Source organism: Podarcis vaucheri (assembly GCF_965113315.1).
Source record: "Podarcis vaucheri genome assembly, chromosome: 7".
Classification (NCBI taxonomy): Eukaryota; Metazoa; Chordata; class Lepidosauria; order Squamata; family Lacertidae; genus Podarcis; species Podarcis vaucheri.
Genome location: NC_138765.1, coordinates 65,453,068 through 65,469,533, shown reverse-complemented (window position 1 = coordinate 65,469,533; position 16,466 = coordinate 65,453,068). Strand labels below are relative to the sequence as shown.

General features: G+C 45.4%; 1 protein-coding gene across 7 annotated transcripts in view; it reads left to right on the top strand.

Annotated features, from left to right (window-relative positions):
• ANKRD27 (ankyrin repeat domain 27) overlaps positions 1-16,466 on the top strand; it is an 80,143-nt gene that overhangs the window by 57,000 nt on the left and 6,677 nt on the right. For all 7 annotated transcript variants that reach the window (XM_082232876.1, XM_082232878.1, XM_082232879.1 and 4 more), the window contains 8 exons: positions 519-716; positions 1,234-1,293; positions 1,404-1,517; positions 3,864-3,908; positions 11,542-11,667; positions 12,928-13,125; positions 13,845-13,964; positions 15,894-16,055. In XM_082232876.1, coding sequence (XP_082089002.1) covers positions 519-716; positions 1,234-1,293; positions 1,404-1,517; positions 3,864-3,908; positions 11,542-11,667; positions 12,928-13,125; positions 13,845-13,964; positions 15,894-16,055 — 1,023 coding nt within the window. The remainder of the gene's footprint in view (positions 1-518; positions 717-1,233; positions 1,294-1,403; positions 1,518-3,863; positions 3,909-11,541; positions 11,668-12,927; positions 13,126-13,844; positions 13,965-15,893; positions 16,056-16,466) is intronic.

Here is a 16,466-nt window from a genome sequence, read left to right as displayed (position 1 = left end):
TACACATAGTATGCACATATTGTTATGGGTTGGCTCCAACTAAGTCATACTCGAAATAAGCCCATTGAAATCAACATACCTAAATAAGTCAGCGAACTTAAGTCCATTGATTTCATGTGGGTCTAGTATATGATTTAGTCAGATACAACTTGTGCAATGTAATGTGCAGATTAGCAGTGGGCTGCGTGGTAGAAACACCTGTTTTGCATGCAGAAGGTCCCAGGTTCAGTCCCCAACAGCATTTCCAGGTAGGGTTGAGAGAGACACGACTTGTGTGTCGTGGCTAATTTTATTTTATTTTGCTGTATTTGTATGGCTGCCCAACAACTTACTTTCTCGGAGCGGTTCCCAGAAAATTTAAAGGATAGAGTGTTTAGATGCAGTGTAAAAACAGTGATGAGTAGTATAAGAATGATTTGGTCTGGCAAGATACGATGACAAAATTGCCCTCTCTCCCTAATTCTGTTGCTTTAGTGATGTGCACCATCACAGCTTTGGTCTTTCTTTTAACTTTCCAGTGTGTCAAGGCTTTAGTCTATTACGACGTTCATTCTTGTAAATTAGACATTGGCAACGAGAAAGGAGACACTCCTCTTCACATAGCTGCTCGCTGGGGTTACCAAGGGATCATCGAAGTGCTGCTTCAGAATGGAGCCAACCCAAATATTCAGAACCGGATGAAAGAGACTCCTGTGCAGTGCGCATTAAATTCTACGGTACTTCTTAGATACCACTTCTTTTTTTTATAAAAAAACCCCCCAAATGTCTTATATGTTTTTAAATGTTGCTTAATTACAAAGAAGCAATATTGGCCAGGGCATTTAAAAATAAAATAAAATTCCATTTGCTTTTGGTGGACAAATGCCACTGTTTTATATCCGGGACATCCATGCAGTATGTATTCATTTCTGTGGTCCTCTTAAATTGATCTGCTCTATATATTATTTTTTTAAGAAAACAAACAAATGTTATTGTGTTTTTTACTTAATTGGAAGGACAGGAACTAGCCAGGAACTCTTGAAAATACTTTTTGCTTGTTTTTGACAGGGAAGGGTTGCAGTTCTACTCCCAAAGTGCCTGAGAGGCAAGTTGAATCTTCCTGATTGGGATGCTCTCTAATCTGCCTTTATATATCATTGCTAATGTCATGCTTGCCTTCTGATCAGTAAATTTCTCTGGAGAGATGGAGTTGCAACTTGCCTCTTCATGAATGTTTGATCTTTCTGCTTGCAGATTTTGTCCTTAATGGAACTGAACTACCTTGCATTTGAAAGAGGGCAGAGTGCTTCTCAGGTAACCTGCAAACCCTTCCTTAGCGTAATGGTATTCAGCTGATCAACTGCTGTGATAATGGCAATGCTCCCAACTCTTCCTCCTTTTGTTTTCTTTGCTGGTTCCACTAGTCCCCAGCCAGATCTTCTCAGGGTTGTGAGGACTCCATCAGCCAAATATCGTCCATCTCCAGTTTATCTTCAGCAACAGCTAGACAAGAAGAAGCAAAATCTAGTTATAAAGAGGTAAGTTGATGAAGCATTGGGCAATGAGGAGCACGGTAGAAATCTAAGGGGCCAGGGCCATTCCTGTTTTCGCCTCCGCTCATAATAGTGGAACTTGAGTGTCATCCCATGAAGCTGATTAGCAGGAGATTCAGGACAAACAAAAAGATGTACCACTTCGCACACGTCACACTTTCTGACATTCAGTGTAACAAGATGTGATGGCCACTTGACTAGACGGCTTTGAAAAGAGGAGTAGACATATTTTATGGAGGTGGGTGAGATCTGTCAGTGGCTACTAGCCATGATGACTATATGCAGCCTCTGATTTTGGAGATAGTATGGGAAGAGACCATCGCTCTGCTTTCAGAAGGTCCCAGAGTCAGGCATTGGCAGCAGGGATTAGAGCAGCCTTCACCAGCCAGGTGTCCCCCAGCCCAAATGTTTTGGATTACAGCTCCCATCAGCTGGCTGGGGCAAATAGGAATTATAGTCCACAACATCTGGAGGGAGCCAGGTTGGCAAAGGTTGGGCTGGAGGTCTGGTACAGTGTGCAGAGGGTCAGGCTAGAACTGGGTCCAATCTCTGGCATCTCCATATTCAACAGAAAGAAACAGGTAGCAGGTGACATGAAAGACTTCTTTCCTGAAAATGCTGGAGAACTACTGCTGGTCAGAATAGAGAATATTGAGCTAAATGGATGGAGAGTCTGAGCCAGTGTAAGGCAAAACGTTGATGCTCTGTCCCCATCATTACTGTCTCAGGACTACCTTTGAATTTTGATCTGTCTGTGTGAGATACCTTTAGGTCGCAATGGCTTACCCTGTTGTGGGTACAGACCAGCCAAAAGTTGCTGTTCTGTAAATGAGAAGTACAGTGGTACCTCGGGTTACATACGCTTCAGGTTACAGACTCTCCTAAGCCAGAAATAGTGCTTCAGGTTAAGAACTTTGCTTCAGGATAAGAACAGAAATCGTGCTCCAGCGGCGGCAGCAGGAGGCCCCATTAGCTAAAGTGGTGGTTCAGGTTAAGAACAGTTTCAGGTTAAGAACAGGCCTCCGGAACTAATTAAGTACTTAACCCAAGGTACCACTGTAATGCATGTAAAAAAAAGTCATTCAGTGTGAGATTGAGGATTGCTTCCTTTGTGCTTTGCTCCTCCTCCTCTTTTCGCCTTTAAGATATGAACTTGTCACCCTCAAGAGGCTGAGGCTTCAGTTCAAGTCAGGGAAAAGAGATTACCTGCGTCTTAGACCTTTTAGCTTCTAGAGCTCATGTCCTCTTCGTTTAATCCAAAATCAGTTCACTCCCATTTGCCATAATGTTGCACTTGCATCTTATTGAGTAAGAAAGTGGTTTCTGATTGGGGGGTGGGAATTGTGCCTGATCCTGTATTTTAAGCCAAGAATGGCCTCTAAATGTAAAATGAGGGTTTTTGTGTTTTTGTTTTGCTGGAGAAGCATAGCTTTCTGTGAAGATGTCAGTTTGACAACCTTTGTTTCTGTCAACAGATTAATGCCCCCACCCCTACATTAGAGGCCGCATGCCATTGGTGGCTGGAGCCAATGATTGTCAGAACCAGATACAAGTATTCTGGATTAACTAATCTAGAATAAAGATAGCCTTTCTTCTGTTTTCACTGTGGCTACCTCAGATTAGAATTCCCAGTCCAAGCATGTCTGCTCAGAAGTAAACCCTACTGAGTTTGATGGTTTATTCTCAAATGAGCATGCAGAAGAATTTGTTCTGGAAAGTGAGTGAAAGTAATTTCTTTTTTCCTTTAGTGTGCTATACATACATATATGGCAGTAGTTGGCCAGTTTGTTCCTACAGGGGAAAACTCCCAGTTGTTCTGAGACCATATAGAAAGAAGGGGGAAAACACCTTAAAAGCCAGGAAAGGCAAGGAGGAAACTAAGAGGAATCAGCTCAACTCTCATGGGATGGAAGGATGGGGCAGCTTCAGAAGGTATCAGGAACTGCCTCAAGTGAGGTTGGGGGGGATGCATGTTGCTCACGTGATTCATTCAGAGCCCCCCTTGGCTAGACTTGGTCACTCTCTGCTTCCTGCTTGCAAGATGGAAAGAAGAGCCGAATTTACAAAATGATCACTAGACCCCTTCCTACGATTGTTTACAAGGACAAGGAGATGTTTGGCCTGAGGAAGGATGCGAGTGCCACATCACATGCAGTTTGATGGGAGGCTTCCATCCTATTTGGGGAACTGATTCTCTGGGTGTAGATGCTTTTGTAGCCCAAAAAGCAACTCCTAGGCACAAGAGGAAGTATCGGCAAGGTTGAAAGAACCCAAATACCCTAGTAGTACAACTAAACATTTCTTTTTCTTCTGGCTGTGTTCATTACATAGGTGGAGAAGCTTTTAAGAGCAGTTGCTGATGGAGACCTTGAAATGGTAAGATCTCTTATACTTTGTGCTACCCTGTTTGCATGCATTGATGGCACTTTATAAGGTAGAGATTTCCACGAGCATAACAGTAAGAGTGTGCAGCTGCTAAAGGTGACCAAACAGTGACATGCTTTTATTCCCATAATGGGAGTGTCTGGAAATCACATCCTCCCTTGGGGCCAACCTGGACCATATCTTCCTGCGTAAGCCACCTGTTATCTTCAGTGGGTGGGGAAAGCAAAACAGCCTGCTGAGAGGAACAAACAGGTTCACTTCCTTTAAGGAGCTACCTCCGTGCCACAAGAATAATAATTTATTATTTGTACCCCACCCATCTGGCTGGGTTTCCCCAGCCACACTGGGTGGCTTCCAACAAAGATTAAAAATACATCAAAGTGTCACACATTAAAAACTTCCCTGAACAGGGCTGCCTTCAGATGTTTTCTAAATGTCAGGTAGTTGTTTATCTCTTTGACATCTGATGGGAGGGCACTTCACAGGACAGGCGCCACTACCGAGGAGGCCCTCTGCCTGGTTCCCTGTAGCTTTGCTGTGACAACGGAAGCATGACCCCATTAGCAGGAAGAGCCCAGAGGTCCCGTGAAAGGCTGGAAGCCTGAGGCAGAATTGGGCCAGTTGCAGCATGCAGCAGTCTGTTGTTGCTGAGAACAAGTAGGAAAATTGGGGCACCCTTTCACTCCTTCCCCCCTGTTTCTGAGGCCCAGGTGAGAAAAGCTCAGAGGACCAGGGGGTCAGACCAGACTGTGGATGCTGCCTCTCATTCCTGACAGGATGGGCAGAGCCCCAACAAATCACAGGGGTTTGTTACATTTGTAGTGGGGGCTAGAACAGGGGCATTAAAATAATGCCCTTTAGTTAAAGGGCTGCTGGCAATGGAGCTTTGCACTTAAGGGAACACTTCTGCATATATAACACATTTCCTCCCCTTTGTTTTTGAAGCAGCTTCCTGTTTTGCCATGCTCACTCTGATTGCAGGAGTAACGTGTGTGTTTTTTTTAATTAAAAAGATTAAAAAGCTTGGTGCCTCTTGTGTTGCTGTGAAATCATATAATCAGCCATTTACGCACATTATAGAATATTCAACATCTCAGAGAGGCAGTCTTGGTTCCTCTGAGACCTTAAATGCCAGGATTAGAGAAGGCTGCACCTCCTTTGAACACTCTGGGTCTTCATCTAAAATGCATTAGAATTAAATGCACAGCACTAGACTGCCTCATAGTGCATTCTGTATTGATTTAACTGTTGAAGAGTGTATATCCAGGTGTAGGAAGAGCATGTGGCAAGTCCCCTGCTGGGACTGAATGGCTTCAGAATGCAGGTGGCAAAATCGTATGGTTGAATGCTCCCCCATATCAAAAATGCCCTTCTCGTCGGAAACTGGCATGCAAGGGAGAAGGAATATGTCTTAACCTTCTTTCCTGGATGTGTTGCAGACATCACCATCCTGCTCTGTGCTACAAACACAAAACCATTATGCAGGTAGCGTGTATTTTTCAAATGTGGCTTTTCCTTTGAATATAAATTGAGGCAGAGAGGGGGAATAGATCCCCACCTCCCACATTTCTGTGTGTTTCAAAGAGTAAAAGGAAAGTCTGCAACTCAAAAGAAATACTGATGGATTAATCATTATATTTTTACTTGGATAATTGATCAGTTTTCAGTTTGCATATGGGTGATTAACAATACAGTGGTACCTCTACTTATGAACGCGATCCGTTTCGGGGTGCCATTCGCACGCTGAACAGTCCGTAAGTGGAGCGCCACTACTGCACATGCGCGAAGCGCGATACAGCGCTTCTGCATGCGCGTGCATGGTGAACTCAGAAGTAGACACTTCTGGGTTTGCCGCGTTCATAACCTGAAAAGCCGCGACGTGAAGCAAATGTAACACGAGATATGGCTGTACTTCTGAAGCAAGAAGCATCTGTCCTTAGTTTTTAGATTATGAAATTGTATTGTAGCTGGCATCCTCTTAGAAAAAGCATTACCCTTCTGCATGTGAGAAGAGACAGTGGCTCTTTTAGGATGGTGCTTGCCATTTGTAGTTTTCATAAGCTCTTGAATTAAAAAGAAGCCTGTATAGTATATTCCAACAGTGAACTCCTTCTCCAATGACTGAACATGCTAAATGACAATGAATTGCTGGCTGATTCTTGGTGGGTGTTTGGGAGGGGGACTGGCAAATTGAGGAGAGGGAGTGCAATGGAGTGTCCTGGAAAAGGGCACAGATCCTGAACTCGACACAACAACATTTTGTTGTAGGTTCCACATGAATGCATTTGTGGGCGGGTTTTTAGCCATCCATCCATCCTGCTGCCAGTTTCCTCTTTTGGTTGATCTAAATTAAGTATTGCAGTCCAGATGTGCCTTTCATAGATGCAATACCTGTGCTACCTTCTTAGATAGGCATATCCATGAGTAACATTTCTCATGAGTAGTCCTAAGAGGGAAGTTGGGCTATGTTTTTTCCTCAAATAGTAGTATCAGCTTTGAACAAAAAGTCATGGCAATTTTAAAACTGCCAACAAACACATTTTTTTTGGGTAATGACTTACAGAAATGTAAAAGCAACTGGGGTTGTTTCGATCTGTAATACCTCGTTTTCCATACAGCAGCAGCAGACTTGCTGCTTCCATCCTATAATTTGCAATATTTACTGTCTCCTATGATGACTGAAAACTGCCTGAGCCCTGCTATCTTTTTCTCCAGAAGCCTTTTAAAATGGTGACAAGCAGCAGTTGACAGTAAGGCAAATTATACCATGTATGTTTGAAGATTTCTTCTTCTTCTTCTTTTTTTAAAAAAGAAAGTCTTGTGAAGCTGTATTCAGATATCATACCAAGCCATTCCAAAGTCAGCACTGGAAGCTGTGCCTTTGAATTGGGCTCACCATGGTTTGGCATAATGTTTGAATTGATAAATCAGTGATGGGCATGGAGCCCATGCCTTGCATTCAAAAGGTCTCTGCTTTGATTCCTAGCACTTCCAGGTAGCAAGGAGATGAGAGAGAGCCCTGCCTGAGAGCAGAGTTTAGGCTAGATGGAGCAATAGTTTGATGCAGGAGAAGGCAACTTCGTAGGATCATTGCTGAAAGGGTCAGCCAGTGTAATAATAATAATAATAATAATAATAATAATAATAATAATAATAATAATTTTTAAAAAATTATACCCCACCCACCTGGCTGGGTTTCCCCAGCCACTCTGGGCGGCTTTCAACAGAACATTAAAAACAGGGGGAAAAATCAAACATTAAAAATTTCCCTAACAGGGCTGCCTTCAGATGTCTTCTAAAAGTCAGATAGTTGTTTGTTTCCTTGACATCTGATGGGAGTGCGTTCCACAGGGTGGGTGCTACTACCGAGAAGGCCCTCTGCCTGGTTCCCTGTAACTTCTCTTCTCGCAGTGAGGGAGCCGCCAGAAGGCCCTCGGAGCTGGACCTCAGTGTCCAGGTAGAATGATGGGGGTGGAGACACTCCTTCAGGTATACAGGACTGAGACCGTTTAGGGCTTTAAAGGTCAGCACCAACACTTTGAATTGTGCCCAGAAACGTACTGGGAGCCAATGTAGGTCTTTCAGGACCAGTGTTATATGGTCTCGGCGGCCACTCCTAGTCACCAGTCTAGCTGCTGCATTCTGGAATAATTGCAGTTTCTGAGTCACCTTCAAAGGTAGCCCCACAAAGAGCGTATTGCAGTAGTCCAAGCGTGAGATAACTAGAGCATGCACCACCCTGGCGAGACTGTTTGTGGGCAGGTAGGGTCTTAGCCTGCGTACCAGGTGCAGCTGGTAGACAGATGCTCTGGACACAGAATTGACCTGTGCCTCCATGGACAGCTGTGAGTCCAAAATGACTCCCAGGCTGCGTACCTGGTCCTTCAGGGGTACAATTACCCCATTCAGGGGTAAAAAGAAAAATGCCTCTTTATCCTGGCTTTTGACACTTGTGGGTCTGAAATATATATCTCTCCTTTTTTCTGTGATTGCAAGTTGTTTTAAAAAGTTTTTAATATTGTGTTTTAATGTTGTAACCCGCCTTGGGACCATAGGGTGAATAATATTTTACTATATATCATAATCTCTAGGGAGTGAGAAGCTATGTAGAATCAAGTTCCACAGCAAGAAGCATCCTTCTAATTGCATGTTTTAATGCACTCCTTCTTGCTCTGAAAGCATTCAGAGTGTGTTACTTGGTGAGATCAGATTACAGCAGCTCCATGGGATACTTAACACGTGCACCTATTTTAAAATGCATTTAACCTTTTGACCAAAATCCTTCCTTAATCCATTGTCATTGGAAACAGATACATTTGAGACAGCGTGATTAAACTTTGGTAAGGCACTGATTCGAAACTTCGGGAGGGAATGTTTTGGGAAGCTGTGGCAAGCTAATGATTGGTCTGCTAGACTCCTTGTTGTTCAAGGTTGGGTGATAAATGTGTGCAGCTGAAGAAAGGCGTTTGTGGGGATGATCAGTCTTGTTTCTGCCTGTGGGAAGGAGGGGTGGCCGGTGGGGACCTGTCAGGATAATCTGAAGGATTCCTGAATTCTTGAGGTGGGTGAATGACTGACAGGGCTGGGCATTCCCTATTGGAGCCTTGGTCTCAGTATGGAATGGGAAGGGTTATTGCCCCTATACTCTTTCCAGCACTGCAGGGTCTGTAATGCTTTCTGGTGTAGGGAAGATCAGACCGCTGGAATGCACACAGTTGATGTTTTGCAGTGAACACAACTGGGCAGAAGTGAAAGCACCCCACTGTGCCTACTCTGTGGTGGTGGGGGAGGTGGAAAGGTCTTACTTCACCTTCTTTGTTGCGTCCTCATGGCGTTGTCCAGTTTAGCTCCTTTAGTTGGGATCTGTTTTGGAGGAAAGTGGAGTGGAATCCTTGGCTGTCTGCTGTGATGGATTTACCCAAGGCTAGCTAGACCATAAAGAAGGCTGATCGCCGAATAATTGATGCTTTTGAATTATGATGTTGGAGGAGACTCTTGAGAGTCCCATGGACTGCAAGAAGATCAAACCTATCCATTCTGAAGGAAATCAGCCCTGAGTGCTCACTGGAAGGACAGATCGTGAAGCTGAGGCTCCAATACTTTGGCCACCTCATGAGAAGAGAAGTCTCCCTGGAAAAGACCCTGATGTTGGGAAAGATGGAGGGCATAAGGAGAAGGGGACGACAGAGGACGAGATGGTTGGACAGTGTTCTTGAAGCTACAAACATGAGTCTGACCAAACTGCGGGAGGCAGTGGAAGACAGGAGTGCCTGGCGTGCTCTGGTCCATGGGGTCACAAAGAGTCGGACATGACTAAACAACAAGAACAGCTGTTTACCCAGGTGTTTTGAGGTGGCTGGTTGCAGTCCATTGTTGCTTGCTTAGACTCTGTTACCTGCTGATTTTATAGTTTTACATGACTTTAAAAATAATAATTTATATACCACCTTTTGTTTCAAGAAAAAAAAAAATACACGGGTGGTTCACAAACAAATGGAAGCCGGCAGCAAAATAACAAGGATAAAAACAGCTTATTAAAAATAGTAATAATTAAAATACAGTACATGGTAAAATAAATTCATCAAGAACATTAAAACACCTGTTATTTAAAATGTATAATGAGTGAGCCCATTAAAACCCCATAACATCAGTTGAAGCAGAAGATTCAAGTCAGGAGACATTGGGGGTGCTTATCTCCAGGTGTGTCTTCAAGAATGCCAGCACTGGTGGGTCCAGGTGTGTGCCCCACCCCATGCTCAATTGATAGAGCAAAGTGAGAAATAAATAAACAAGTAGGAACTCAAGTGGAGGGCTGTGCCTGGTTCCTGGGCTGTTGATTCCCACCTAGAAGAGGAGGCAGTGGCAGTAAGGAGGAAGAGGGGGACAGACTCAAAAGAGGGCTCCCCACCAAGATTATCTTGCCCAAAGCCCCACTTCCAACCCCACAAAGACAACTTGCCCAAGCCTACGTATGCATTAATTGATGGCAGAAAGACAAGAAATGACAAACATATTCTATTTTCTTACTTGAGAAAAGTCAGCGTTCTTGTCTCTTTGATTAAAAATCAACTGTGGTTGAGGTTGGGTTTTTCTTTTTTTTAAGTGGAATAAAGGCTGTTCAAGGAAGCACCTTGGTATATTCTGGCCCAAAGCCCTCCATTTAATCTTCAGCAATCCTGGCTAAAAGGATTTGAGAGGCCTTGGGCTGAGGTGAGCGTCAAAGACTCGATTAAGTGTGAGGAAGTCATTTCTAATTTACATCATGGTTCCTTGGGAAACTGGTCTGCAGTTGACTTGTGGGAAGTGAAATGTTAGATTTCCTTTATCTTATCTTTCTGAGAAAGTAACAGGAGACTTTGGACGATGTCCTACTGAAGTGATAACAGGCCTACCGGTAAGGTCAAGTAGGCTGGAAGGAGCAAGAGGGCAGGGCCTTTACAGTGGTGCCCCCCCAGCTCTAGTTATGCTATTCCCACTGGATTGTGCCTACCTGGTCTCTTCTGCACAAGTCTCTATCAATTACCTATTCCAGATTGCTTTTTTCTTACCCGGTTTTAATTGCTGTTGGTTTTTGAAACACAATGATCTGTTTTATGCTGACCTGTTTGAAATGTTTCTAAGATACTAGTTTTTGTATATCTTTCAAGATCTCTTTGGTGAATTTCTGTGCAGTCTATAATGTACTATACGAGATGCCTGAGAAGGGCTAGGCAGGCTTCCTCAACCTCGGCCCTCCAGATGTTTTGAGACTACAATTCCCATCATCCCTGACCACTGGTCCTGCTAGCTAGGGATCATGGGAGTTGTAGTCCAACAACATCTGCAGGGTCGAGTTTGAGGAAGCCTGGGCTAGAGCAACCTAAAGCAAGGGCTGTGTGTTGAGGGGAGCTGTAGTCCAAAAACATCTGGGGAGCCGCAGGTTCCCCATCCCCACCTTGAAAGGTGAGCTTAATATACGCTGAGAAATAAAATCAGTAAGTGCCAATTTCCAGAATAATCGGCATATTGATGTTTGAATTAAAATGCTGCCTATGGGGCAGGGGGAGTGCCATAATTTCAGTATTCCTCCATGCAGGCAAAACAACAATACTTCATATAGAAAATGAGATATCCAAGCAGAAAGGGCTCAAGCTTGGTTGTCTCTATGACATGGTAGTTTTCTTTGTGTAGTGATTCTTTTTCATGAGGGCACATTCATGTGAGCGTCTCTCTGTCATCAGATGTAGTTCAGTTCAGGGTCGGGTTTACCACCCCAAGGGTTCCTCTCCCAAAAGAAAATAAATACATTCTTTTTTTAAAAAAAGGGGGACACTAATTTGCATGAAACATGTACATGCTAAGTTATAGGTTATTAACACAGATTTAGAAACAATTGCTACAATTCTGAATAGAAATACAATCCATCTTACCATAGTGAGGGAGACTGCGGCCAGCTGAGCTGTCTGCTTGCTCAGGCTGCTCCTCCTCCTCTGGGTTTTTTAAAAATGTTTAAACCAGAGTTTGACCAGTCAGCCTTTCTAACAGAGCACTGTTCTCTGTAACGTAGGACACTGGCCACCCTAACCGCTCCAGTGAGAATAAGGCCTACAATTCTGACTCTAGAACGGCCTTCGTTTCTTAACAGGTGCGCTATCTTTTGGAATGGGCAGAAGACGATCTAGAGGAACCCGAAGAAGCCGGCAGCAGCGTGCAGAAGCTGGAGTTCTGCCACCCCTTGTGCCAGTGTTCCAGATGTGGCCCTGTGCAAAAGGTCTGCCCGTCTTCCTCCGGCCCAGGCCTGTCATTCATTGTGCCCAGCTCTGAAACATCCTCCGTCCCTTGTCCTTATCAGAGTTCATGACCTCCTGAGACGAAGCTGCTCTCCTGGGTAATCAGGCTCCTGAAAGGATTGAGCAGCCGCTCAGGAGAAGCTTGTTTTCCTCTGGAAGAGGCAGGGAGGGGGAGAAAACTTTGCACTTTGTCCTCAACTCACCTTCCTCTCAGGGGTGGAGGAAGGGGGGTGCGGTGGGGGCGGGCTACCCCAGGTGTCACCACTGAGGGGGGTGACAAAATGCCAGGCGGCACTCACCTGGGAGTGACGCGATGGCTTGAGCGCGTGCAGGCTCCACACTGCCCAAATGGTCCGCCCGCTGCCTCCCCCTCAGTTGTAGGGCAGCTGAGTGGGAAGAGGCAGGCAGGCTCCTCGGAGGCCCAGCAGAGTGTCCTGCCCTGGCTCGCCCCGCCCCACGGGCACCTGGCAATGCTCCTGGGCACAGGGCATGCGCAGCGCCCCAGGCACCCAATCGGCTTGCTTCGCCACTGCTTCCTCTCCCTGTGGACAATTTCCCTGTCTTGGCATTGCACTCCTCTTCCAGGAGTCTTTGCCTGTGGGAGAGTAAACAAGTAACAGTGGCGTAGTGTGGGGGGTGTAGGGGGGGCCGGGTTAGGGGGCGCAAATCCACGGGTTAGGGGGCGCAAATTACTTTCCTTGCCCCGGGTGCTGACAACCCACGCTACGCCACTGACAAGTAACAAGGCCTCTGCTCTCGATTTCCCAGCTGCTGCTTCTCCCTTGCTAACCAAATGGAATCAGAGAACTGTAGAATTGGAAGGGACCCCAAGGGTCATCTAGTCCAACCCCCTGCAGTGCAGGAATCTTTTTGCCCAATGTGGGACTCAAACCCATGTCCCTGAGATTAAGAGTCTCATGTTCTGCCAACTAAGCTATGAAGATCATACAGCAATGGTTGTGATGTTTTAGATTGTAAACCTATGTGCAAGCCCTGTCTAGTTTGGGTTTGTTTGTTTTTTAAATGTGCATAGTAGTTTGAGGCACTTAATGCTACTTAATAAATCACTGTTCATAATAATGGTGAGTTTACACCAATACATTTGCATCATCTCAGCACACAAATAGCACTCTGAAGTTTCCAAGGCAGCGCTGAATTCCAGGCGGTGGCTGCCGTGGGATGTTTGCTTGCTTGTCAGCTGAGAAGGCTCTGATGGAATTTCCCTTTCTTCCTCCCAATAGAAACTCTTCCGAGTTCCCTCCAACGGCCTCGGAGTGAACATCACCAACCAAGAGGGCCTGACACCACTGCACGTGGCCTCGCTCCATGGACATGCGGACTTGGTCTCCCTCTTACTGAAGCACGGAGCCAACCTGGAGGCAAAGGATGCTCGCCACGCGACACCTCTCCACCTCGCCAGCCAGAACGGGCACTTTCAGGTAAGGGTTGCAGCAGGGAAGTCTCCTCTTCGACCTTACTTATTTATATACCGCTGTATCATTAAAATATATCACAGCGGCTTACAACAATACAAAAACATACAGTAAACTCATAAAAAGAAGACCATTGCAGGGGATGCATACTTAATTGCTTGTATATTTTGCCTGGCGAAATAGAAGAGTTTTCAGCAGGCATTTTAAAGCTTGCAGACAAGGTGCCTGCTGAATCTGTGCTGGCAGGATATTCCACAGCAGATCTCCACTGATGGAGGCAGTAAAAGCTGCTGAATACCAGTTGCTGGAAACCTCAGGAGGGAAGAGCACTCTTTTGCTTGGGTTTTGCCTGCGGGCTTCCCATTAGAGACATCTGGTCGACCACCATGAGAACAAAGGGGTGCCCTTTGGCCTGATCCAGCAAGGCTCTTCCACCCACCCAATTTTGTTTCCACTTTTGCACACCTTGGGATTTGCCCAAGTCCATGATAGCTCCCTTTGAGTGTATGGATGGGGCCAGGCACAAGATGAGCAACTGCACTCACTATGCCGATAATAACCTTGCTTGCGCCTGTGCTTTACAAAGCATTAATGTGAGTTGGTTTTGTCTAAAGAAGGAAAGATTGAGAAAATGCAGGGGACTTGAACCCTTTTACTTCAGGTTTTTGCGTGTGTTGAAACTGTTCAAAGCTGCCATGGTAACACTTCTTTCCTTTTTTCCACAGGTGGTAAAGTGCCTGATAGAGTATAAAGCTAAACAAAATAAAAAGGACATTTATGGAAACACTCCTTTAATTTATGCCTGCTTGAATGGCTATCTAGAGATAGCGGCCTTTTTGTTAGAGGTAAGGGACCTTTGGGTATTTTCACATTTTCCTTTCTTTCTTTCTTTTGACTGTGGTATTTATTTTTCATATTCAGTCATCATGAGGTGGCAGATCTGGCAACATTCCAAACAGCAGAGGACTTTTCATCATACTCTGCTCTTAATCTCAGCGTTTTGAGAGTACATTTTAAAGGATGGGTTGCCCTAAAGCAGAGGTTTTCAACCTTTTTGGGTCCATGGCTCCCTTGACCAACTAACGTCTTTCTGTAGCACCCCTGTAGGGCTCAGGAGCCCAGTTATATCACCCTTTGCCTGCAGAGCTGGCAGCCTCTCACCCTTTTTCAAACACCTTCCTTTGTGGAGTGTTCCCTCAGCCTCCTCCCCTCTCCTTGGGAGGCCTCTGGGTGGCTGCAGCTGCCACTCCTGGTCTCTGAGCTGCCTTCCACCCCCCACCAAAGAGAAGTGCCTCTTCACACTGCCCCACAGGGGCCTGGAAAGCACCCCCTGGCCAGCCCCAGAGGCACCATTCACCTACAGAGCTTGTAGCCAGAGCTGCTGCAACAAACATCTGTGTAAGCCTTTGGGAAGCAGAGACACAAGAGGGCATCAGAGGAGGGAGGGAAGGAAAGACGCCACTGTTGCCCATGGCACACTGGTTGAAAACCACTGCCCTAAAGTATGATTGGGGAAGCTCTGTCCCTCCCCATCATCATTGAGTGACCAGGTTGACTAGGGTTGATGGGAAAGGGAGTTCACAGTTGCCTGGAGGACCACAGCTTCTCCATCCCTTCCATAAGAGAAAAGTGGGGGAAATCTAAGCTTCATGCTGGCATTCATTTGTATAAACTTGCCCTTAGTTATATTAAATGTCAGTTACAGATCAGCTACTGCAGATGAACTCACCTTATCATGTGAGCATAGTGGGCTGGGATTCAGAGCGGAAGGAAAATAGATTATTGTGCAGCTATGCAAATGCTTCTGCAAGAGTTGTGCATGGGTGCACTTAGTGCAGAAGCAGCTGGATTACATAGCACTCCCCAGGCATCCTGTTGTGCAATAGCACATTTGGATGTAGTTTCACATTTCTTCTGTATCTGGAAGTGCATCTTTAGATTCAGCTCGCTGGTCTGGTTCAGGCATAATGGGAAACCGTGGTTTCCTGTTGTGTGAAGAACTCTGCCCCCCTTCAATTGCAGCTACAATGAAGCGTTGGCCTCCAGTTTGAAACAAGCCACAGTTCAGAACTGTGGTTTATTTAAAAGCAGAAGTGAAAGCTGCCAGTCTCCTCTTTGTGGCAGCAAAGAGGAAGAAAAGGAAGAAGGCAAGTTCACGGCTCCTGCAGGTTCCCATTTTGTCTGAACCAGGTTGCTGCTTTTCAATGGAAAGCACAGTGGGATGAATGGATTGCTTAATCATTGCCTTTCTGTTGATAGCATGAAATGAGAGAGTAGATCTGTCCTTGTCAATTTGTTACATTAAAACGCATATTTGCATATTGGAAGAGCCATTGTGGACTGACTTGAGACCTAGATTCAAATTTAACCCATGAAGCTCACGGGTGGACCTTACTCTGAGTCAACCTCACAGGGTTGATGTGAGGATAAAATGGGGGCGGGAGGGAGATGTATGTCACCTTCAGCTTCTTGGATGAAAAGTGGGATGTAAAGAAGACGAAGAATTTGAGAGGGGGACCCTCTTGTACTGACAGAGCAGATACGTTTCATGCAGGTTCAATCCCTGCCGTCTAAAGTTTAAGAGGATCAGATGGGAGACAGGAAAGATCCTCTGCCACAGACCCCCCAACAGATAACATAGTAAAAGTTGATGCAACTTCCTAATCGGTACCATTTTGAGATACTGAAAGAAGTATGAGAACTTGCCGTTTCCGTGTGACCTCCTTTCAGTATCATCGCTTGAATGTCCTTTGCCATCCTTTCTTTCCCTTCAGAACGGGGCCTCGGTTAACCTGTCCAACAACCAAGGCAACACACCTCTCCATAAAGCTGTGATCGGGAGCTATGAGCCTTTGGTGCGGCTCCTGCTGCAGCACGGCGCATCAGCACATGCTCGGAACAACAGACAGTGCACGCCCCATGACTACGCTGAGCCTGTAAGTGGTCCATTTGTCTACAGGAGGAACTTGCTAGCCCACAAGTACAGTAAGCCTACCAGCCTCCATCTGGACTGATGCATTATCAGCCAGAGATTTCAATGGGGGGTGATTGGCTCCAGCTTTAGCCTGAAGCTATAATTCTCAAGCGACATAGATCAGGGGCTCCCGGACAGTGGTTTGTGGACCACAGCTTTAGTCAGGTGGATTTGAGAGTGTCTGTGAAGGACACTTGCCCTTTGAGTTCTATGGAATCCAAATTGCAATACAAGAAAATGTAAGAAATAAAAAGCAGTAAAAACACAATTAAAAGAACATACAGCATCTAGCACAGTGCATTCCAATTGCTACAATGGGCAAAAAAAAGATGAAGAGGTCTGGCAAGACCCTCAACATTTTTCAAGTGCTCCA